Source organism: Pelodiscus sinensis, chromosome 7 (assembly GCF_052426305.1).
Source record: "Pelodiscus sinensis isolate ZL-2025 chromosome 7, ASM5242630v1, whole genome shotgun sequence".
NCBI lineage: Eukaryota > Metazoa > Chordata > Testudines > Trionychidae > Pelodiscus > Pelodiscus sinensis.
In genome coordinates this window covers 66,388,555-66,414,045 of record NC_143058.1, presented here as the reverse complement: position 1 = coordinate 66,414,045, position 25,491 = coordinate 66,388,555, and the positions used below count along the sequence as shown (strand labels likewise).

Here is a 25,491-nt window from a genome sequence, read left to right as displayed (position 1 = left end):
GCAGGGACATGTTCGTTGTTTCTGGAGCCTGGACAGGCAGGGAGTTTGCCTTAGCCTCACTGCACCACCAGACTTCTAGAAGCCTAAAATCTCCCAGTTTGGCTTCAGTGGCCTCTGAGAGATAGAGCCCAATTCCAAGAGCCTCCTTGGCAGCTGTACTAGTTAAAGTCCTGACTGTCGGGAAAATAGCAACAAACCCCAACAGGGTGCCATTTAATTTTACAAAGGAGGATGCTAGTTAGGTGGAAATTAAAAAAGCAGCCGCCAGGATAAAATGCCTGCAGGCAGTATGGAGACTACTTAAAAACACCAAAATAGAGGCCCTGACTGACTACAGATTCCATATCAAAAAATACAATAGGAGGACCAAAAGAGCACCACCCTGGCTAATCAGAAAAACGGAGGCCATTACAGAAAAAAAGGCATCCTTTATATTTTGAACATTGAATCCTAATGAGGAAAATAGGAAGGAGCATAAATTCTACAAGTCGCATGTAAAAGTATATTAAGGCGGACCTTCTCACCATCGCTCTTTGAATTTGCTTAAATCCAGAACTAATGGTATAAATGTGTTTTAAGACTGTCAGAAGTAGGAAAGCCTGCCAAATGGGTGCACCAAATGACAAAGGTGTTAAAGGAGCACTCATGGAAAACAAGGCCAGGACAGAGTAGCTAGATGTATTCTTTGCATCAGTCTTTACTGCAGCGAAGGTGGAGGAGATACGGCAGAACTGTTCTTTGGGATGGCAGATCTACAGCATTGGCCTAAACTGATGTGCCATTAGTCTGGGTTTTAGAACAAACCTATCAACTTGCATATGGATAAGGATGACCAGGATGATACAATGTTGATGCAAAAAGCCTTTGATCAAGTCCCTCACCCAGAGCCTTTAAGGAAACTAAGAAGACCTAGGACAAAGAGAGAAAAGGGGGAACTCTGACTCACACAGGTAAATAGGATAACCCTGGGTATGTCTACACTAGCCCCCTAGTTCGAACTAGGGAGGCTAATGTAGGCATTCGAAGTTGCAAATGAAGCTGGGGATTTAAATATCCCGGGCTTCATTTGCATCTTCCCAGGCGCCGCCATTTTTAAATGTCCCTTAGTCCGAACTCCATGCCCACGGCTACACGCGGCACCGAGTAGGTAGTTTGAATTAGAGATCCTAATTCAAACTACCTACTCCGTGCCGCGTGTAGCCGCGAGCACGGAGTTCGGACTAAGGGACATTTAAAAATGGCGGCACTCGGGAAAATGCAAATGAAGCCCGGGATAGTTAAATCCCCGGCTTCATTTGCAACTTCGAATGCCTACATTAGCCTCCCTAGTTCAAACTAGGGGGCTAGTGTAGACATACCCCCTGAGACTGTCCATTTATCTTTCTAAATCATTATCCTGTGACTTGCACTTAATTGAAACCAACATTTGTCAAAACCGGAAACACAACCAGCTTTTCACATGTATGAGATTTAAAGTTCTCTCAGTCCTCTGTGTTTCTACTTTGCAGTGTACTAGGTATTTTGCTCCTCCTTTGCTTTTGGCCCTATCCACAGCACTTTGACTGACTTGCATAACCCCACTAACTTTTCCCCTGCTCTGACTTTATCTGAGTCACTCTGCATCAGCATATGTACCTTCACCTGCCTGGACAAGGACTGCACCAGGTCGCTGTCTCTAGTATTTGCATTGCTTCACTGCTTTGATATTGTAGCCAGGAAGAGCAGCAGGGCCAAAGCATAAATGAAACACAATGTCACTAATGGAGACTGCCGGTGTTGGTGGAAAGGACACACAGCAAGATAAAAATGGCAAGTCCTAGGAAGAGGCTAAGTAGTGAAGACAAGGCGCTTGTATCTATATGGTGAATAGGGAGCCAATGCAAGGACTCTTTGAGTGGGCAGACCTGCTCAAAAAAGGTGGGCAGCAGCTTTTTCTCTGGACCTGCATGGGCTGACGTAGGTTTCAGAAAGAGCAGAGGAGGAGGAGTAGGATCCCATAGTCCAGACAGGAGACAGAGGCCTGGATGTGATTTTTTTTTTAAGTGGTATAAGCTGGGAGAAAGGGCTGAGTCTTGGAGAGGTGGTTGTGGAAGAGGCACAGAAAGAGTTAGACAGGCCTGGATGTGTGGCTCTAGAGAGGGGATTAATTTGAGATGGCATCAGGTTATAGGTCTGAGTAACAAAGAGGATAGCGATGTTGCTACCATTGAGAGAGGAGAGGGAAATGCTTCAAGGTTACTTCGTGTTGCTGTCTTGCAGATCTCTGATATTACACATTTCTGAAACAGGTGGAGGCTGTCCCTTGTGCACTGGTAGACAAAGCTTTGATGTTCAGTAGGGAGGTACGCCAGGCAGCTGGTACCACAGCGAAATGCCTAGTGCCCTCCATTTTGATGCTCTTATGATGAGATGGCCTGGCCACGGCCACAAACGGACAGTCTGAACAACTTGGTCTCATCTATATGATAAAGCAAAGTCCAGGACACATCCAGCATCTGCAGCTCCTTTTCTGCTGGCGTTGCTCATGGCTTTGAGAAAATGACAGTTGGGTTGCTTTGGTGAGGCAACAGGGTGCATTTTCTGTCAGGACCTGGTGTGTAAATTTGGCAGGGAGCGTAGTATGGAAGGGCCGACAGGAGGCAGACTGAAGAAGGTTACAGGGCTAGAATCAATCCCAGTGGCAAGCCCTAGAAGTAAGTCAAGCATATGGAGGCAGTCCACCTGAGAGAGGAGGAGTGGGGCAGATCTTGGGAGAAGCCAGAGGCCTGGGAACCAGAGGAGAGTTAAAGCACAGGCTCGAGAGAAACTATGCAAGGGGCTCAACAGTAGGAAGTGGCTGAGGGAAACAACAGTATGTCTGAAGGAGCAGACCTAGGTGTTAAACATACGGTCTCTGGGCTGGAACCCAGAGCAGACAATTGGCCTGGGTTCCCTTGCCAGGAAGGGGAGTACATGCTAGGTGTAAGCTCTACTGAGTCCAGGGGGAGACTGGACACCGAGCCTAATGGACAGGAGGCTGAAGGAACTTTTGGCTTGGGACGTTTTTTAGACATTCAGTTGTACTACTCCAGATGGGGCAGGCCCTAAATGGGACTTAGCTGCAGGGCTGAGACAGGACATGGTAGGGCTAAAGAGGCGAATGTGCCTATGAAAGAAGCATAGCTCAGCAGTCATGAAGTGCTTGTGAAGAGGATGCTGGAGGTGAAGATCCCTGCAGGTGAAGACTGCTTGACCTAGGGTGGGATGCTCTGGCTGAAACTTATCTCCCTAGTCATTGTGACCGATGCTCTGGGTCTGAAGTGAACTGCATGGATTACTCTAGTGCAGGGATGGGCAAATTTTTTGGCCCGAGGGCCACATCATATAGAAATGTAAGGATGGCAGGATAGGAAAGGCTGGGGGAGGCTTTGTCTCCCCCAACAGCCAATCATGGCCTAGCCCCCACCTCCTATCCAACACCCTCCCCAGTACCCACCACTTCAGGACCCCCTCCCCATTCAAACCCCACAGTGGAGCAGATGGAAGAGCTGACACCCCTCCACACTCCTGCCAATATAATATTCCAGACAGCTGTGGAATCTATTTTAGCACATTCCATTTTGTTATGAAGTTACAAAATCTGGTTTAATTTACAAGAGAGAGAGTCTCTGGTCAGTTAATATCAATGGCCCATCTTCAGATTTACAGGGCTGAAACACAGCAGACTTTGGCTGATCTACTCTGCTTCTTTGTTTGGTAACATTGTGTAGACTTTTAATTTCTTTTAAGTCAAGGCTGTTTGTCACTAGCAAGAGAAAATCATGTGGAGTCTGATTCACATTCCTTACAGGCAGGATCCTTTTTGTATTCTGTGTGGCGAACCCAGAGAGGAGGAGAGCATAAATGAGGCACATTACAATGAGGTATAAAGATCATTGCTCATCTACATCCTTTTTCCACAAAGAAAATATCAAAAATAAAAAGTGCAAGTGCAAAACAGAATCACTGGACATACCTGAGAGAGGTTCTTCCCCTTTTCACAGTTTATGCCTCCTATGAAGACCATGTTGGGCATCACTGGTCTGGGATACTCAAACACAAAGTCGTACCTCAGGAGCCATATGGAGCCATTTCTGTAAAGTGTTGGTAAGTGCACCTCTCTTTGGAGAAACTTGGAAGCAATGTCTTGGTATTTGGTATACAACTCTTTAAACAGTGGTGTCTCTAAGGCGTTAACAAGCAGGTTCATCACTCGCTGGGAAAAAGTCATGTGATCTGTATAGCTGGTATAGCATCGCGGGACATAGGAAACAGGATTTGGTGATTTACAGATTGCATGCTCTAAACTGCATGGAAATCCACGAAAGAAATACACAGACGGGATGGACAGATACTCTGCCAGGATCACCCCACAAGGCAATGCTGGGTCTGTAAAGAGTGCATCAAATTTACTCTCTTCTAAGTATCGTACCATCTCTCTGTTCTGCAGGAGGCTGTCACAGTTGTAGAAAAACAAATTAATAATGTACATGTTGTTCTGGTACTCTGCAAGGGCCATGTCAAAAAGAGAGACCTTGTCAAAGTGATGCTTAGAAAACTTGCTAAAACCCTGGTGAAGCTCTTCCTTAGTGTAAGGCACAGCATATGTTTTCCTTTTGTAATGCTCTGATTCTTTCAAGAGCAAATTTGTTTCTGGAGCAAGCACTACTATCTCATGCCCTTTCTCACTGAGTTTCTCCACGACTGCCCGCATGCTGAGCCAGTGACTTCCATCTTGGGGGATCACCAACAATCGCCCACCTTTCACAAAACCCAATGAGAGTAAGAGAAGAAAAATCCCTGCTGGAGACCAAGGAAGTGTGGGACAAACTGTTGCCATCTCAAAGCTAGAAGAGGATGCTTTGTCCGTACTGATGTTGCAAACTTTTATAGTTGTACGACATATTTCAGAGTTTACACTGCTTGCAACCTTATTTGAACTTACCTACTTTTAATCTCTACTAAGCTAGCACAACATAAACTTGCCTTCTCTAGTGGAACAATTCTCCCTTTGGATTATCAGCACCATTCCCATTCAAGGAGCTTATCTTTGTTTTACTCATTAACTTGACAGCTATTTCTGCACACTGAACTGGATGGTCGCCTCTGACCCTTGATCCCAGTATTTGCCATTTCATCACCCAGAGATGTCTTTGTGGCTGTTACCCATTCATAGACAAGATCAGCAAAAGTAGCAATCTGAGTTTGTGCCAGTATGATGCAAAAAAACCACACAAACCCTTATAAACTTGTGTTGGCAGTAATTACTGTTTTCAAACAGTGGAGAACATAGGTACCGAGTGGGAGTGCTCTGGGGCTCAGGCATCCATGGGAAAAAATGGTTCAGAAGGGTGGCTGTGTTATCTGTTTCAACAAAAATAATGAGTCCTGTGGCACATTAAAGGCCAACAAATGTATTTGGGCATAAGCTCTCATGGACTGGAGCCCACTTTACCCAGGAGCCCTAGGAGTTCCTGGCCTCCATAACAGAGGTCTGCTCACAGCACATGCCATAGCTCCACACGCCTGGCTGTTTTGGGAGGCACAGCTTCCCCAGCCTTCCCTACAGGGCCCTCTATGTGATTTCTGGACCCTGATGTATCCCTGAGGCCAAAAAGTTTGCCCAGCCTGAGCAAGACCATACTAGGTAATTAGATGTCAATACGATTGCTGACGCTTTCATCTAGAAAGCTACAGTGGACCCTAATGTCCTTAGCCCAGGACATTAGTGAAGATTGGGGATGTTAAATATTAGTTAATTGAACAGTCGATTAAGCTCATGAATTCTTATTGGTTAGTCAACTATATTACAGTCCCCAGGGGCAGGACTGGCAACCACTGTATCAGAGGCAGCAGTGCAGAGTGTCAGGTGGCAGTTGGTAAAGTTTGTGGATGATACCAAACTGTTTAGGATAGTCAAGACCGAGGCAGACTGTGAGGGACTCCAAAAAGATTTCACCAAACTGAGTGATTGGGCAACAAAATGGCAAATGAAATTTAATGTGGATAAGTGTAAAGTAATGCACATTGGGAAAAATAACCCCAACTATACGTACAGTATGATGGGGGCTAATTTGGCTATGACAAATCAGGAAAGAGATCTTGAGAGTTATTGTGGACAGTTCTCTGAAAACTTCCACACAGAGTGCAGCGGCGGTCAAAAAGGCAAATAGGATGCTAGGAATTATTAAGAAAGGGATAGAAAATAAGACACAGAATATCTTACTGCCCCTGTATAAAACTATAGTTTGCCCACATCTTGAATACTGTGTGCAGATGTGGTCTCCTCACCTCAAAAAAGATATTTTGGCCTTGGAAAGGGTTCAGAAAAGGGCAACTAAAATGATTAGGGGTTTGGAACGGGTCCCATATGAAGAGAGGTTAAAACGACTGGGACTTTTCAGTTTAGAAAAGAGGAGGGGTGGGGGGAATATGATAGAGGTATATAAAATCATGAATGGTGTGGAGATGGTGAATAAAGAAAAGTTATTTATTAGTTTCCATAATAGAAGAACTAGAGGTTACCAAATGAAGTTAATGGATAACAGGTTTAAAACTAATAAAAGAAAGTTCTTCACACAGCGTGTAGTCAACCTGTGGAACTCCTTGCCAGAGGAGGCTGTGAAGACTAGGACTATAACAGAGTTTAAAGAGACGCTAGATAATTTCATGGAGGTTAGGTCCATAAAAGGCTATTAGCCAGGGGATAGAAATGGTGTTCCTGGCCTTTGTTTCAGAGGCTGGAGAAGGATGGCAGGAGACAAATTGCTTGATCATTGTCTTCGGTCCATCCTCTCTGGGGCACCTGGTGTTGGCCACTGGTGGAAGACAGGCTACTGGGCTAGATGGACCTTTGGTCTGTCCCAGTATGGCCGTTCTTATGTCCACGGAGGAAACCAGTTTAAACCAAGCTCTCCTTGTGGACTGGCTGCCTGTTGCCCAGTGCTGCTGCCTCTGATAAAGATACAGCGGTGTGGGGTAGCAACAGCTCCTGTTTAAGGTGGGTCGGAGCTCCCAGACCCAGAATGAGCCGGAACTGAGCCGGGCTGCCTATCTGCCCAGCTCCTAATACACTTTAAATGCTGAGCCTCAGCAGGAGTAGGTTCTGGACTCGGTGCAAGCCAGAATTGAACCAGGCAGCTGGCCAGCCTGCTAAAAAATTTACTGGCAAGAGTGGGGGGAGAGGGAAATGCTTTCACGTATCGGTTAATCAACTATACTATTATATCCCTAGTTAAGACAGCTAGCAGGTGATGGTGATGTTTTTCATCTCCAGTAATTCATGATAATGTAATTATGTAATTTATAACAATTTACTCATGATTAAAATAGTAAAGATACCAATGACAGACGCACATTCTATAACTAGAATGTGAGGGAAGTATATAAATATGCTGAAAATAGCCTTTTCCCCAAACTGGCACCGGCCTCCTTCCCTCTCTCCCCTGCCCCACCCCACTTCAAAAACACTCACTGGCAAAAACAAGAGCATCTAGTGATGATTCTGATTTGGGTCAGATTGATAAGTTCTTCTCTCCTTCACAAAGAATTGTCCCCTTAGTAACAGGAACTGTGTAGACCCTCACCATCCCCTGGCGTGTTAATAGACTCCTTTCTGATGGTCTGCTAGTGAGTGATCAGAATGAACCCTAACAGTGACAAGGTTGTGCCTCAAGGGCCGAGTAGCTATTCCCTTCTTCAGACCCTTTTCTTCGTTGGCCTCTTTGACAGACTATTAATGAGATACAGAGTGCCAATCATATTAGCTTGTGAACATAGCAGGAACTGTACTGACCATGTATGACATTTTATAGCCACACTGAGGTAAAATCTTTCCTGCTCAGACTGTGATCTCAACAGGGTGGTTGACAGCCTGGAATAGGATGTTGTGAAAGTCAAGAGTATAGCATAGTTCATAAAAGAGCTATATAAATTCATGGAGATTAGGTCCATTAATAGCTATTAGGTAGGATGGGCAGGAATGGTGTTCCTAGCCTCTGATTGTCAAAAGCTGGGAATGGGCACCAGGAAATGGATCACTTGGTGATTCCCTGTTCTGTTCATTCCCTCTGGGGCACCTGGCATTGGCCACTGTCAGAAGACAGGATATGGGCTAGATGGACATTTGTTCTAAGCTAGTATGGCCATTTTTATGCTCTTATGTTCAGGGCAGGGTGTTCGCTTTTGTGCAATTAGAATGTCTGCAACTCTAATTAAAGGTTGTATTTACACACCTATTCAAATCCCATCTGGGGTTTTCATATTCTTCCCACTGAATCTTCCCCTTTGTGGTAGGAATGGATACAAGACAGACCCATATGCAGGCACTTCTGTGAGCAGACGGTTCCTTTTTTTCTGTAATTGTGGACGGCAAGGGTGTGAATGCACCCCCCCCCCCCATGATTCCCCAAGTAAGCAGGGAAATCAGCCCCAGCATTCCCCAGACGGTTAGAGTATGGGGGAGGGAGGCTGGGGCAGCGCACCACTCCTGCCTTCCCCTGGCTGGCTGGAGCATGCTTACTTGGGAGGATCATGGGGGAGGGTAGAGGGTGCTTTCAAACCTTTCGTACCCCACTGCCTCTGCGTATGGGCCTATAACAGTCTTGTTTCATTTTCTCCCCCAAACTGGTTTGTGGTGGTCTTGTGTGTGGTGAAATGGCTTCTATGCTCCATTACAGAAGCTTCTACACTGATCTTGTAGACAAACTGAATCTTGCACATATAGCACTATTGTGTTGGCATTCCTGCTGAAAGAGAAGGAACTAGAAAGATCTCAGGAGAAACCAGAGGCCTGGGAACTAGAGGAAAAGCTGTGTTCGCTCAGGCTAAAAGGAAGGAAAGTGTAGCCCATCCACAGGAGCAGACCTAGATATTAAACTTATGGTCCCTGGCAGAGGAGATGTGCAGGGTCACGTGCTCCCATCCCAGATTTGCTGCTTGGCTACAACTAAGCATGGACTGAGCATGCTCGGTAGAACTGCTAAAGCTGGCTGTCCTTACTCTGTCCCCAACTAGGCAGTCAGAGGTCATCTCTGGTCCCTGGGCAGGAACCCAGAGGAGACAGCTGACCTGGGTTTCTCTTACCAGGAAGGGATGAACAAGCCTGATGTACACACTCCTGAGTTTAGGGTGGGTCTGGACACACCTGAGGTAGGTTCTTCCTCTCCTCACAGTTTGTCTCCTATGAAGACCATGTTGGGCATCACTGGTCTGGGATACTCAAACACAAAGTCGTACCTCAGGAGCCATATGGAGCCATTTCTGTAAAGTGTTGGTAAGTGCACCTCTCTTTGGAGAAACTTGGAAGCAATGTCTTGGTATTTGGTATACAACTCTTTAAACAGTGGTGTCTCTAAGGAGTTAACAAGCAGGTTTATCACTCGCTGGGAAAAAGTCATGTGATCTGTATAGCTGGTATAGCATCGCGGGACATAGGAAACAGGATTTGGTGATTTACAGATTGCATGCTCTAAACTGCATGGAAATCCACGAAATACACAGAAGGGATGAACAGATACTCTGCCAGGATCACCCCACAAGGCAATGCTGGGTCTGTAAAGAGTGCATCAAATTTACTCTCTTCTAAGTATCGTACCATCTCTCTGTTTTGCAGGAGGCTGTCAACAGTTGTAGAAAAACAAATTAATAATGTACATGTTGTTCCGGTACTCTGCAAGGGCCATGTTAAAAAGAGAGACCTTGTCAAAGTGATGCTTAGAAAACTTGCTAAAACCCTGGTGAAGCTCTTCCTTAGTGTAAGGCACAACAGATGTTTTCCTTTTGTAATGCTCTGATTCTTTCAAGAGCAAATTTGTTTCTGGAGCAAGCACTACTATCTCATGCCCTTTCTCAGTGAGTTTCTCCACGACTGCCCACATGCTGAGTCAGTGACTTCCATCTTGTGGTATCACCAACACCATTCCACTTTCCGCAGAGTTGAAGGAAGTTGTTAAAAGAAGAAATCCTGGTGCAAATTGGTAAAGTAAATGGAAAAGAAAAGCCATCTCTGTGGCTAGAAAAAGACACTGTCACTGTATGGAGGTTTGAAATTACTTTTGATACTCAGAGAAGCTATACCCACTTTTTGTCCGCATGTGCTTGTTCTCCTGTGAATTCGAGTGGCATTTTGTTCTTTTAACATCTGTTAATCATTAGCTTTGAAAAGTCTGCAGGATGTTAATTTTTGAATACTTTTCACCACTGACAAAAGTAGTGGCAAAGAGACAAAACAGGGAAATCAGTTTGAGTCAAATTAGAACTGACCAAACTTCTGCCACAGATCCAAGTTTAACCTGATCTCACAGCACTTTATTATTGTTAGTACGTTACGTCTTGTAATACTCCTAAAAGCAAGAAAATACCAACCATATACTACAGATTGCGAAATTGAGCACAGATATTACGGGGAAATTCTGTCTTTTCTTCCATGGGCACAAAAAAGTCCTGCCATTTTACTGCCGGTGAGGGATAAGAGTCTCTTCTAAAGAGGTTTTTATTTCCTATTCATCATAACCTTAATATCTGAACACTTTCCAACATTAAGCAACATGATTACACATCTGCTAAGTTGATACATCTGGAGAGTTTGCCTGGGTGGAGTACAATGTTTCCTCTAAGTTTTTTCATCCAGAATAAATTCTTACAGAATAAAGTTTATGTGCACTGAGGCATGTACAGATGTGCACCACCACTAGAAACACATGCTGTTGGCATGCTGCCACTCATCTGGGCAGCGACTCATTCTCTCCTGGGTGGCCACCCAAGTGCTCAGCTTTACAGGGAATGCTGGTGGAGTATGTAAAATATGTCACTGGAGTGTGAACTTTGTTGCATAACAACATTAGCACTCTTTTTTACCCTTACACAGATCATATGGCTGAGGTCAGGAAAATAATGTGCAGTTTATTACAGCGCTCCTGGCGAGCCACACCTCTCAATAACCTGAGATTTAGAGGGCTCACCTGGGAGGTGGCAGATCTTTCCTGAAATCCTTTCTCCCCAGCTAGTGGAGAGAGAACTTGAACTAGTGGTCTCCCTCATCAAAGGTGCTTCCCTAATGAGCTAGAAGGGAAGCTGTTCTTCTCTACCCCAGGAGAGGCATCCCTAGGAGTTCATATACTGGATTGGTCCCACCATGTGTCATACTTTTGGAACGGAGAGAGTAAAATGGAATGAGATATTATCTGCATTCTAATGCTATTTTCAGTCTTAAACGGTAAGTGCCTGGCTGCTCCAGACATCCACCATGTTTTGCTCATTTGGGCTTCATATTGAGGCCATTGTTATCTCTTCAATTAAGGAATCTTCAGTCTTTAAATTTCACTGATAATTGCTGGATAGTTTGCCATACATAAGTTGGCATTTTAAACTTGGAGTAAAGGAGAAAGAATGTACCCAAGTTTCTTGTTGAAAGCTACACTATCCACCTTCCCCTCCCCAAGAGAATATGGATTCCTGTAACTGTAAGAGTCAGCAAATACAGAAAATTGTGAAATCATTAGTTTCATAAGATAAAATGACCTGGGGATGAATCAAGAAAGAGCTTTGAGGCAGGAGAAGGAGTAGTAATAATAATGATAATATAGGAAGCTGGGGGGAGACTATGAAAGCAGTAGAGGTGGATGTGATGCTCAAACTTTTCTCATGAGACTGGAAACTTCCACAGTTACATTTTATTAGAACAGGGATACAAAACTTTTTATTCTACAGGCAGGACAGTCAAACATTAACTCATTAGGGTCTGCCCTGTTTTTTTAACAATCTGGCCTGAGATTGCACTTCTCAGGTGTACCCAGACCAGGCATAGTGACATGGCAGGAGAGATGATTACATCAGTCAAAGATCCAGTATGAGTCTCTCAAAATCAGTAGCTCCCTACCCTTACGCTGGTCTCTTGCAGAAAGGAATGCAATGGGGCTCTTTGAGCTGTTTGGCTTTCTTTGCTGGTTGACAACATAATTGCAGAACTGCAAGCCAACTTCAGGTCCCATCTGAGCCATGGGGTTGCTTGGCCCCTTTTCCTGTGTACCTGATTATCACTCGCCAGGAGGCCTCTGCTCCCAATACAGGAATGTTGGTATACCCCTGCAGTATATGGGCACTGGGCAGCAGTGATCTCCCACCCCATTCCAGATGAAAGAAGCATGGCTGGACTTCATGCTCCCAAGTGCCCATGTTATGATTTCGCCCAGTACTAATAAAGGGCAAACAGCATCTACATACCTGAGAGAGCTGCCTTGTTGCCACACAGTTTAATCCACCAACAAAGACCATATTAGGCATCACTGGCCTGGGATATTCAAACACAAAGTCCAGTCTTATTAGCCAAACAGAGCCTTGACCCAAGAGCTTATGCAAGGTCACTTCTTTCTGGAGAAACTCAGAAGCCAGCTGTTCAAATGGGGGAATAAACAGCAATACAAGCTAGCATTGCCACTGTTTGGATTATCAGGTTCTGCACATGCTGGGGAAAGGTCATGTGATCAATGTTGCTTGTAAATATTCCTGGGACATAAGAATGTGGACTTGGACACTGAGTTGCCTTGGTTCCTAAATCGCATGGAAATCCACGTAATAAGAACACAGAAGGGAGAGACAGATACTCAGCAACTATTGTCCCACATATGTTAACCGGATCTGTGAGCATGGCATCAAATTAACTTTCTTCTAGGTACTGAATCAGTTCCTGGCTGCTCAACAAACTCTCACATCTTTGGAAAAGCATCTGCAATGCTAGACTGTTGTAGACTGATATAACATTTAAAAAAAGTTGCTCAACAAAGCGCTCTTTGCCAAAAGTTTCTAACAGTGCATCGATGTGTCTGTCTTGGTAAGGCACAGGATGGGTTTTAATTGTGAAATTCTTGGTTGATTTCATAAAGAGATTAGCTTCTGGTTCTACAAGGACTATTTTGTGTCCATTATGATGGAGCCTCTCCAGGATAAAACTCGTACTCAGCCAGGCACTTCCACCCATAGGTATCACCCGTCATTTTCTTTTGGGGGTGGTGGCTGTGGAACCCCCATCTCCAGGACTAGGCATCCAATGCCTTCCAGTAGGGGGTGCCTGAATGCCTCGCGATTGACTGGTCGAGGCTTTGCGATCGACTCAATGGGTTGGTGACCACGGCTTTAGAATCTAAAAGTTTATTACTAAAGGAACGAAAAGCATGAGAGTGAGGTTGTTAAAGTATCATACATTACATGCATCGAATCCCCCAGTTCTTGATGCAGGCTCGCAGCAGAGATGTTATAACTGCTGGCTTAAAAATCCTTGGTGTACATCCTATGTTCAGATGGGTCCACAATCCTTCCCGGCTCGTGATTCCCTGTGAGGCCACATCTGGGGTCAGGAGCAGATCTGAAGACAAAATGGAGGATGCCACATGGCCTCTATATACTTTCTTCCCCATCTCTTCTTGGCTGCAGCAGGTCACCTGACCAGCAGCCTATCCCTGTGTTCCCTGTAAGTAGCCCTTAGGTATCAGTCACCATTCTTGAGGTGTATCCTTGGCCTGTGGAGGGCTATTGTTCCATAGCGGCTTGCTCATTAGCATGTCAGGACAGGAGCTGCAGACAGGGGAATTTGAGAGAGACCACAAGAGATCCCGCCGCTGAACAGGCTTCTTGGTAAGAGTACTCGCTTTTGGTATGAGTGAGTTTGCTCGACTGCTTGAATTTTGTTTGTTAAATTCTCATTCTGATTTCAGGTGACTGCAGTTTCAGTTTCAGCTGCTGTGGCAGTTGGGACTGAGTACCTGACCCTTTGTTCCCTCAATTGCTCTCTTGATTGCATCTGATCAGCCTTCCCCTGTGTGACTCACGAGGGGGCAGGCCTGGCCTGGGCAAGAAGGCTTTAAAAGTTAGAGGCAGCGTGACCAGGGAGCAAAGCGGACAGGAGCTGCAGACAGGGGAGTTTGACGGAGGGAGGCCTACGATGGTCAGGAAGACACGCAACACCTGTGCCAGCACTGTTTCTGTCTCCTCCACCGGCGCCTGTAGCCAGACAGAGCACTTGAGCATGGATGCCTCTACCCAGATCCTGGTGTGGTTTTGCAGGGACTGTGGATTGCAAGTCCCACTTACCGATATCCAGGCTGGGGAGATCATCCAGTGTGAAATGTGCCTGCTGGTGGAATCTCTCAGGCAGCAGGTGGCAGAGCTACAGGAGGAGGTGGCTAGGCTGAGGAGCACCCACATCTATGAGAAATTCCTGGACCATGTTCATGAGGAGACAGCTGAGGTAGGTGTCCCGGTACACAGGACTGGGGACACACCACTGGTGGAGGAGGAGACGGCTCAGGGTGGACAGTGGCAGCTGGTTACTTCTGGTAGCAGACACTGCTCCACCCCTGCTCCAAACCCTCCCGCCGTGGTACTAGGAAACCGTCATGCTCTTCTTTATACAGAAGATAAGCAATCACCCCCTACACCGGAGGAGGAGAAGCCCAGTACCCCCAAGGCGGGGAGGTCTGCTGCCACCACTGCAAATAGGAAATGTAGGGTAGTTGTGGTTGGAGACTCTCTTCTGAGGGGGGACTGAACCGCCCATATGTTGCCCTGACATTTCATCTCGGGAAGTATGCTGTCTGCCGGGGGCCCGTATCCGAGATGTTACGGAGGCATTGTCCAGGATTATCTGGCCCTCTGACTACTACCCCATGCTACTCATCCATATGGGCACTAATGATACTGCAAGGTGTGACAATGAGCAGATCAAGAGTGACCACAGGGCTCTGGGAGTACGGGTGAAAGAGTTTGGAGTGCAGGTGGTATTCTCTTCTATCCTTCCTGTCGAAGGTAGGGGCCCAGGCAGAGACAGGTGCATCCTGGAGGTGAATGCCTGGCTGCGAAGATGGTGTTGCCAGGAGGGCTTTGGCTTCCTCGACCATGGGATGCTATTCCAGGAAGGACTGCTAAGCAGGGAGGGTGTTTACCTTTCGAGGAGGGGGAAGACCCTATTTGGACACACAATGGCTAACCTAGTGAGGAGGGCTTTAAACTAGGTTCGACGGAGACAGGTGAGCAAAGCCCACAGGTAAGTGGAGAACATAGAGACCTGGGAGATGGGTCAGAAATGGGAGGGAGCATGGGCTACAATGGCAGAGAGAAAGGAGGGTCAGGGCAAAACTGGGAGGCAAAGTCAAATCAGGATCTTAGATGCCTATATACAAACACAATGAGTATGGGAAATAAGCAGGAAGAACTGGAAGTGCTAATAAATAAATACAATTATGACATTGTTGGCATCACAGAAACTTGGTGGGATAATATACATGTTTGGAATGTTTGTATAGAAGGGTAAAGCTTGCTCAGGAAGGATAGACCGGGGAAAAAGGGCGGAGGTGTTGCCTTATACATTAAAAATGAACACACTTGGAGTGAGGTGGAGATGGGCATAGGAGACAGAAGTGTTGAGAGTCTCTGGGTTAGGCTAAAAGGGATTAAAAACAAATGTGATGTCATGCTAGGAGTCTACTACAGGCCACTTACCCAGGTGGTAGAAGTGGATGAGGCTTTTTTTAAACAACTAACAAAATCATCCAAAGCCCAATATTTGGTGGTGATGGGGGACTTCAACTATCCAGATATATGCTGGGAAAATAACACAGCGGGACACAGACTATCCAATAAGTTCTTGGACTGCATTGGAGATAACTTTTTATTTCAGAAGATTGAAAAAGCTACCGGGGAGAAGCTGTTCTAGATTTGATCCTAACAAACAGAGAGGAACTGGTTGAGAATTTGAAAGTGGAAGGCCGCTTGGGTGAAAGTGATCATGAAATCATAAAGTTCACAATTCTAAGGAAGGGTAGGAGGAGAACAGCAAAATAGAGACAATGGATTTCAGGAGGGCGGATTTTGGTAAGCTCAGAGAGCTGATAGGTAAGGTCCCATGGGAATTGAGACCGAGGAAAAACAACTGAGGAGACTTGGCAGTTTTTCAAAGGGACATTGTTAAGGGCCCAAAAGCAAGCTATTCCGATGTGTCGGAAAGATAGAAAATATGGTAAAAGACCACATTGGCTTAACCACGAGATCTTGCATGATCTAAAAATAAAAAAGGAGTCTCATAAAAAATGGAAAGTAGGACAAATTACAAAGGATGAATATAGGCAAGCAGCACGGGAATGCAGGGCAAGATTAGAAAGGCAAAGGCACAGAATAAGCTCAAACTAGCTATGGGAATAAAGGGAAACAAGAAGACTTTTTATAATTACATTAGAAGCAAGAGGAAGACCAAGGAGAGGGTAGGCCCACTGGTCAGTGAGGAAGGAGAAACAGTAACAGGAAACTTGGAAATGGCAGAGATGCTCAATGACTTCTTTGTTTCGGTCTTCACCGGGAAGTCTGTAGGAATGCCTAACAGTGAATGTTAGTGGGAATGGAGTAGTTTTAGGAGGTAAAATAAAAAAGAACAAGTTAAAAATCACCTAGAAAAGTTAGATGCCTGCAAGTCACCAGGGCCTGATGAAATGCATCCTAGAATACTCAAGGAGCTGATAGAGGAGGTATCTGAGCCTCTAGCTATCATCTTTGGAAAATCATGGGAGACAGGAGAGATTCCAGAGGACTGGAAAAGGGTAAATATAGTGCCCATCTATAAAAAGGGAAATAAGAACAACCCAGGAAACTACAGACCAGTTAGTTTAACTTCTGTGCCAGGGAAGATAATGGAGCAAGTAATTAAGGAAATCATCTGTAAATACTTGGAAAGTGGCAAGGTGATAGGGAACAGCCAGCATGGATTTGTAAAGAACAAATCATGTCAAACCAATCTGATAGCTTTCTTTAATAGAATAACGAGTCTTGTAGATAAGGGAGAAGCGGTGGATGTGGTATACCTAGACTTTAGTAAGGCGTTTGATATGGTCTTGCAATATATTCTTATCAATAAACTAGGTAAATACAACTTAGATGGGGATACTGTAAGGTGGGTGCATAACTGGCTGGATAACCGTACTCAGAGTAGTTATTAATGGTTCACAATACTGCTGGAAAGGCATAACAAGTGGGGTTCCGCAGAGGTGTGTTTTGGGACCGGCTCTGTTCAATATCTTCATCAACGATTGAGATATTGGTATAGAAAGTATGCTTATTAAGTTTGCAGATGATACCAAGCTGGGAGGGGTTGCGACTAATATGGAGGATAGGGCCATAATTCAAAATGTCCTGGACAAATTGGAGAAATGGTCTGAGGTAAATATGATGAAGTTTAATAAAGACAAATGCAAAGTGCTCCATTTACGAAGGAACCAAAATACTTTTCTGTAACAAATTCATTATTTTGAAAAAAACAATTTACTTTAAATGTAGATGAAAATTCAAAAACACACATTTTTTCCTGCAGGAAGACAGTTCCAGTTTTGGGAGAGTAAAAATGGTGTGTTTGAGCTTGTTAGCTGCTCACCAGGACAGCTGTTGACAGTTCCACTTCCTATCAGTGAGAAATTGTGGTGTTTCATGGAAATAACTGCTCAAGGTGTGGCGAGCCAATGGAAAACCAAGCCCCTAGTTTTCTGCTCTCTCTCTGTGGGTGCTTGTGGGGGTGGAGTTGGGAATCAGTGGAGGGATGAGGTGGCATGTCCTCATTCAGGTGCTCTCTAGCCAGCCCTCAGCCAGAGAAGCTTTGGTGAGGATCATAGTGGTGATGGGTGACAGTCACACTAGTCTCCACTTGTTCCATCTGAGTCAGTATCATTTTGAGCACAAACAAAATACAGGACTATGTAGCACTTTAAAGACTAACAAGATGGTTTATTAGGTGATGAGCTTTCGTGGGCCAGACCCACTTCCTCAGATCAAATAATGAGTCTGAATAAACAATCTAATTATCTTACCCATTACAAAGATAGCTTCCCCAATTGTCACCTCTAATATCATTAGCTCACAGACATTTACCTCCCCCCCCCCAACATCCCCCTTCTGTTCTGAAATTTGATTTGTCCTTTTCATATGTGTTCATTTTTTAAAATTGTATCCTTTGGTATATATGGCTGTGACAATTTTCTTCCACTATTTGATCTGAGAAAGTGGGTCTGGCCCACGAAAGCTCATCACCTAATAAACCATCTTGGTAGTCTTTAAAGTACTACATAATCCTGTACAGTAAACTTCCGATAATCTGGCACCTTTAGGACGCAGGGGGTGCCTGATTATCAGATTTGCTGGACTATCGGAAGGGGGGGGCTCTGAGGGGTCTGGTGTGGGGGGGCATGCCACCCCAGACCCCTCATAGCCACCCCCTTCCGATAGTCCGGCTCTGCCCCAGGCGTCCCTGATTCAGCCGCTGCTGGTCAGTTTCAGCAGCGGCTGAATCGGGGACACCTGGGGCAGAGCAGCTGGAGTGCTGATGGGTTGGTCCAGTAGCGCCGACCCTCGGCACGGCGAGACCAACGCGGCAGCACCCCAGCAGCTCTGCCCCAGGTGTCCCCAAGTCAGCCGCTGCTGATACTGATCAGTGGCTGACTCCAGGAAGCCTGAGGCAAAGCTGCTCTGCCCCGGGCTTCCTGAAGTCAGCCGCTGGTCAGTTTCAGCAGCGGCTGAATCGGGGACAGCTGCGGCGCTTCCAGGTTGGGTCCCGCAGCCCTGAGGGGCAGCGCTATGGGACCAACCCGGCAGCGCCCCAGCTGCTCTGCCCCAGGCGTCCCGGATTCAGCCGCTGGTCAGTTTTAGCAGCGGCTGAATCAGGGAACCTGGGGACAGAGCAGCTCCAATGGTCCGGCTGCCCGGAGCACTTCCGGGTTCCTGATGGTGCCGGACCATCAGATGCTGGACCATCGGAGTTTTACTGTATTTTGTTTCAGCTACACCAGACTAACACGGCTACATTTCTATCACTATTTTGAGCACAGGCACTTCAGAGGCCCCTTGCTGTGCCCAAGGAGGTCAGAGACCACAGAGTCCTTTTGAAACTCCCACAAGAGAACTCAACACCCTAAATCCACTTTGTCACACCCCGCCCTGCCTTCAGGACCTGGTCAGCAGTCACCGTGCTTAGGGGAATGGAGACTTACACCCTGGGTCAGGGTCTCACCTGATGAGAATTAGCACAGCTCCTATGGAGCTCTGACAATTTAACCCAACTGAGGATCTTGTTAGAACTCCCATAAGATCTTGTTAGAACTGTCCACTTGTTAGAACTCCCATAAGCTCCCCACAGGGACAAAGACCTCTGGTAAGTCATTTCAAATGCCACTTCTGGCTATACAGACTTACGAAAAGTTTTGCTGTGGTATGTACTCTTAAACAATTCACCGGGAATCTGAACTATCCAGCGTTATTAGGATTCCATTATAAATACATTCAAATAAAGTAAGAAAATCTTATTTTCTTATTTACTTATTATTTTCAAATGTTCCAGATTACACTTTAGCCTGATAAGGGTGTTTAATATGATAAAAAGGATGTATTTGCCAAATCCTTTAGTAGAGAGCCAAACTCTGAGACATCTATTCCATTTTTACGTGGGCATTTTGCTCCATTCTGTACTGCTATTACACATGGCCTTAATTGCTAAGGGTATTTTTTTTAAATAATTAAGATCTGTGCTTTAATGGCAGCATTTAAGGTTAGCTTTTAGGTTTTCACAGAACATTATGGATGGTGCTTTTTTATGAGTAGGCCTAGAGATGTCCCCAGAAGAAGGCCTTAATGTTGCTACAGGATAATTGGAGAAAACAACACAATGATATAATTAAAATTGTGAGGGCAGTTTTCATGAGTGATACAAGGCACCAAGAAGTCATAGATGCATGCCTACAAATAGAACCACTTAGGCTCTACAAATAGAACAGTGCCTGTAAACATTTTTTTTCAAACAATTTTGCATTTGAAATTTTCCTTTTTTCCCCTAGAAACTTAAAAAAAAATCAAATGAATTATCTGGTAAAGAAAACACATAGGATAAAAATGTAATTGTAACTTAATTTTGCATATATGTGTACCTTTAAAAACAACTATTCCAGGCTAATGATCTTCCAAGTCAAATTGACATTTGTCTCTCTCAGTGCTCTATAGAGTAACAAAGATATAGATATTCTATGACAGGAAACACATGCTGAAAGTTACCAAAACAATGGCATGGTGTTTGAGAACAGAATAAAAATCAGAACTGATAAGATTTTTTTTAAAAAGGTTTGTTGAAGTGAAGAATTCTATGCCTGAAAAAATACAAATGAAGAAAAATCTATTATTTCAGGACTGTTTTGAGACAACAATACAGATTTAGAGTGTGCAGATAGAGTCCTTTTTCTCTTTCATATGCTCAGAGAAATCTTAGTGAATTAAGGGCCTATAGCAAGAGACATATGAATTCCATATCAGTCTGTGGAAAGACTGCCAAAGAACAGTTAAATTAAATGATTCCCCCAAAGCAGCCAGTACCAATAATTGTTCATATACTATTTACTCACATTTCCTTAAAGCACTGCATTTGTCAATGTTTGACGTGGAGAGGAAAAAAAAACCCACCATACCTCAGACAAGGATTTTCTCTCACCGCAGTTTATGCCTCCGATGAAGACCATGTTGGGCATCACAGGTCTAGGGTACTCAAAAACAAAGTCATATCTCATCAGCCAAATGGATGAATTCAGGAGATCCAACATTGTCACGTCTCTTTGCAGAACCTCAGAAGCGAACTTTAGAGCTTCTGCATAAAAACCGTTGCAATATAAGAATTCCACAGAGTCAACCAAAACATTTTTCAATCGTTGGGAAAATGTCATGTGGTCTGAGTTCATTGTAAAAAGTCTTGGGACATAAGAGAGAGGATCTGGACATTGGTTTGCTTTGTAATGTAAATTGCATGGAAATCCTCGCATAAAGAACACAGGTGGGAGTGAGAAATAATTTGCAATTATTGCTCCACAAAGAGAAATGGGATCTGTGAGGACAGCATCAAAGTCACTGTGTTTCAGATAGTGCATCAGCTCCCTTTGGCTAAACAAACTCTTACAGTGAGTGAACAACAGACTGAAAACTGCTACTGAAGTGTTATATATTGACAGCACATTAAATGGAAATGGTTGTCCCTTTAGGTGAGTATAAAGATACCTCTGAAAGCTTCCATCTAGTTCTTCCCTTGTATAAGTTACTGGATATGTTTTCACTGTGTAGTTCACTGCTCTTCCCAACTGCCAACGTACTTCTGGTATAACAACCACCACTTCATGCCCTCTCTGACTCAGGTTTTCCACTACTGGACGCATGCTGAGCCAGTGGCTCCCATCCATGGGCACAACCATCAGCTTCCCACCTTCTGAAAAGCCAGGGACTATCAGGAGAAGTGTCCAGGCAGCAAGCTGATAGCCAAGGAGAAGGGCAGTCACCATCTTTCCATTGGAGCTCAAAACCTGAGTCAGCCTTCCTTCTTCAAAACTAATTTCAGGAGCAAGCACAAAGAATTATAACTGCTGGCTTGTGACATTCTCAGTGTCCTGTGTTAATGATTTATAGTTTAGTTTGTTACCAGATAACGATGATCATAGGAGTTTTTAAAGAGGTAAAAGAGGGGGTCAAATCCATCTACATCACATAAGTATGTGCTTGAAAGCCTGTCTGGTAACTGAATGCAAGCGCCTTTAGTGTTATTTACAGAGAGACACGGAGTTGAATGGAGTTCAAGAGGGGGAGATTTGGCCCCTAGTGCTTGGTAAGACAGTGAGTCTCAGATATTTTAGCATAGCACTTCACTTTCAGCAAACAATTTAGGACGCATCTTCAGGTGTGCTAAATTCACTATACATACTTGTCCACTACTAAAGTATATGCAATTATGAAAGCTTCTGCTTTGAATCTTTCAAGAGATGAATTAATATGTTCCTAGTTTATGTGGTTCTGGAACAACTGACCTAATCAGAAACTAGAGTGAACTAATAATCCCTCCTGCAGCGAACGAAGGCTAGAAGTAGGCATTTCAAGGGTAGAGACAATAGCACCAAGTAAAGCTCCCAGATTGTTCCCTGTGAAACCACATCCTCAAAACCTGTCCATCTCCCACCCACCCACTCTGTATAGGCAAAGTCCTCAGAACATCGAGTAGCTGCTGCCTTCTGCACCTGAGGAACTCTGGGCTCTGCACGTTAGGGGTGAAAATTAAATTCTGGTCGATGGTCAGTCAGCGTGGGTGTCACAGCCACACACCCAGCTAGTTTCCCCAAGACAATAAGAAGAGGTTCTATAAATATATTGGGAAGATGAGAAAAACAAAGGAAAGTGTAACTCCACTACTTATAGGGGAAGGAGAGCTAATAAACTAGCTGTGTAACATCATTAATATTAGCAAGGAGGGACAAACAAGAGCCAGGATAAGATGAGAACTGGTTAAAAATATTTAGATAGGGTAGATGTATCTATGTCAGCAAGGCCTGATAAAATTCACCTTACAGTAATTTAGGGTATGTCTACACTACAAAGTTAGTTCGAACTAACGGACGTTAGTTCGAACTAATTTTAATAGGCGCTACACTAGCGCTCCGCTAGTTCGAATTTGAATCGAACTAGCGGAGCGCTTAGTTCGAACTAGGTAAACCTCATTTTACGAGGATTAAGCCTAGTTCGAACTACCTAGTTCAAATTAAGGGGTGTGTAGCCCCTTAATTCGAACTAGTGGGAGGCTAGCCCTCCCCAGGTTTCCCTGGTGGCCACTCTGGCCAACACCAGGGAAACTCGTCTGCCCCCCTCCCGGCCCCGGACCCCTTAAAGGGGTACGGGCTGGCTACGGTGCCCGTGCCAGGTGCAAGCCTGCCAGCACCCAGCCAGCAGACCCTGCACCTGGCACGGCACAGAGCCACCCACCCGATGTCCCCCAGCCCACCCCCTCTTCCCGGGACCAGGCTGGTGGCTCCCGGGAGCTTGCCCTGGACCGCAAGAGGCGGGCACCTTCCTGGGCTAGTGCGGACATCGTGGACCTTGTCCACGATCTCCGCACTAGGCACAGGAAAGTGGCCGGCTAGGGCAGGAGAGCTGCCAGCCTGGCCACCCAGGAGCAGGTGTGCATGAAAATCAAGGGGGTCCACTGAGACCCCCGACCCTGAGCCCTGAGCTTACAATGGCCGTCCTGGGTCAGACCTAAGGTCCATCTAGCCCAGTAGCCTGTCTGCCGACAGCGGCCAACCCTAGGGACCCTGGAGGGGATGGACCGAAGACAGTGACCAAGCCATTTGTCTCGTGCCATCCCTCTCCAGCCTTCCACAAACTTTGGGCAGGGACACCACTCCTACCCCCTGGCTAAGACTACTCCATGGACCCAACCTCCATGACTTGATCTCACTTCCCTTTAAACTCTGTTCTAGTTGTAGCCTTCACAGCCTCCTGCAGCAAGGAGTTCCGCAGGTTAACTATTTGCTTTGTCAAGAACAACTTTCTCTTACTAGTTTGAAGCCTGCTACCCATTCCTTTCCTTTGGTGTCCTCTAGTCCTTCTTTATGGGAACTCAGGAAGAACTTTTCTGAATGCACCCTCTCCACCCAACCCCTGCTTTTAGAGACCTCTATCCTGTCCCCCCTCCGTCTCCTCTTTTCTAAGCTGAAAAGTCCCAGTCTCTGTAGCCTTTCTTCATCTGGGACCTGTTCCCAACCCCTGATCATGTTAGTTGCCCTCCCCTCTCCCAGCCTTTCTCTTCCCCTCTCCCACCTCCTTTTCCCAGTCTCCCCCAGTTTTGTTCAATAAAGACAGAGTCAATGTTGGAAGAAACGTTATCTTTATTTTGTACATCAATAAGAAGGGGGGCTAGGGAAGGGTAAGTGGAAGGAGGTGAGGGAGGAATGGGGTACGAGCCCCCGATGGGGAGGACTGGGCTGGCTCTGTGGGCTTCTGGGGGTGGAAGCTCTCCTGCAGCCCCCCGATTGCCCCCTCTCCCCAGATGGCAGCCTGCGGCAAGTGCAGCCAGGCTGATGGCCGAGTGGTGTGATGTGCCCAGTGTGGGTAGTCCGGGCAATCCAAGCCAGGACTGCTTTACAAGCGGGGCACCCCTGAGAACTGTCTGTCCGGGGTAGGGGTCGGGACCCTTTAAGCGCAGCCCTCGGCTAGCCTGAGACAGCATCTCCATGCTCTAAGTCCTCCTCTTATGCCCTGCCGGCACTGCTTCCGGCCATCCTTAAGCCCTGTTCAGAGTCCACTCAATGTGGACTTGCTAGTTCGAATTAGCAAAACGCTAATTCGAACTAGTTTTTAGTTCCAGACGCGTTAGTTCGAATTAGCTTAGTTCGAATTAACTAATTCGAACTAAGTTAGTTCGAACTAGCGCTGTAGTGTAGACGTACCCTATGGGACTAGCTGAAGCTATGCCAGAACCACTAGGATTATCTGCAAGAACTCATGGCAAACAGTTGAGCTCCTGAAGGGCAGCTATGGTATATAAGTTTAAAACAAGGAATAGAACCTGGGAACTTACAGACCAGTCAGCCTTACTTTGATACAGAGAAGGATACTGGAAATAATGATTAAAAAATAAGTTTGTAAGCACCAGAAGGATACTAGGGTAATAAATAATAGCCAACATGGAATTGTCAAGAACAAATTCCAAAATGAACGTGTTTCCTACTTTGACAGGGTTACTGGACTTATGGTTAGGGGAGAAACTGTAGATGTAATCTATCATGATTTTAGGAAGACTTTTGGACACACTTTCATTTGACATTCTCAAAAGGAAACAAATGTGGTCTATATTAAATTACTACAAGGTGAATGTGGAACTTGTTGAAAAACCATATTCAAAGAATGATTATCAATGGTTACTCCTTGATTGTGGAGTGTTTCTAGCCCTCCTTCAGAATGGCCACTGCTTCTCTTTATTAGTAGAATATGAAGCCAAGCTCTCCTCAGGAAATATGGTTGTTCACAAGAGCAAATAAACAGTTTCCAGGGGCTTGCTTTTTAAATTATGTGCCATTAACTGCTGCAATGCTCCATTACTGATCTCTAATTAACTCTGACAGGGTATTTCTACACTTGCACCCTCTTTTGGGGGAGGGATGCAAATGTAGAGAATCGAAGTTGCAAGTGAAGCCTGGATCAACCTTCCTCCTTGAAGACGAAACAGATTTCAGGAGCAAGTACATAGTGTCACATTGTTAATTATTTATAGATCTAATTTGTTTCCAGATAACAATGATCACAGGGGTTTTCTTAAAGCTGTTAGATCAAATTGACTTTGTAAATGATTGTGAATGAATGAACAAGCTTGAAAACATGTGTAGTATTTGAATCCATGTGCTCTTAGTATTATTTAGAGCAGTGGTCCCCAACCATTTGGGGTTGCCGGGCGCCAGGGGGCGTGGCCGTTTGCCCGCCGGGCGCCCGGGCCCCCCCATACCCCCGGGGCCAGCTCCGGCACCGCACATGCGCCATGTGCCTGGGGCCAAGCCAGCTCGGGCCCGGCACCGAGAAATGCCCCCGCAGGCGCCATGGCGCCCGCGGGCACCATGTTGGGGACCACGGATTTAGAGAGACACTGCACTGAATGGAGTT

General features: G+C 45.4%; 1 protein-coding gene and 3 pseudogenes across 1 annotated transcript in view; all 4 read right to left on the bottom strand.

Moving 5' to 3' along the window:
• LOC102443979 (UDP-glucuronosyltransferase 1A6) overlaps positions 1–4,876 on the bottom strand; it is a 32,182-nt gene extending 27,306 nt beyond the window's left edge. The window contains exon 1 of the mRNA XM_089779982.1: positions 3,995–4,876. Within this exon, the coding sequence (XP_089636108.1) occupies positions 3,995–4,858 (864 nt within the window). The 5' untranslated portion in view covers positions 4,859–4,876. The remainder of the gene's footprint in view (positions 1–3,994) is intronic.
• Positions 4,877–8,877: 4,001 nt separating this feature from the next.
• On the bottom strand, positions 8,878–10,275 carry LOC142830244 (UDP-glucuronosyltransferase 1A6 pseudogene; annotated as a pseudogene).
• Positions 10,276–11,997: 1,722 nt separating this feature from the next.
• On the bottom strand, positions 11,998–12,997 carry LOC149524087 (UDP-glucuronosyltransferase 1A1 pseudogene; annotated as a pseudogene).
• A 6,671-nt stretch (positions 12,998–19,668) lies between these two features.
• LOC149524086 (UDP-glucuronosyltransferase 1A9 pseudogene) lies at positions 19,669–21,383 on the bottom strand (annotated as a pseudogene).
• Positions 21,384–25,491: the final 4,108 nt, after the last annotated feature.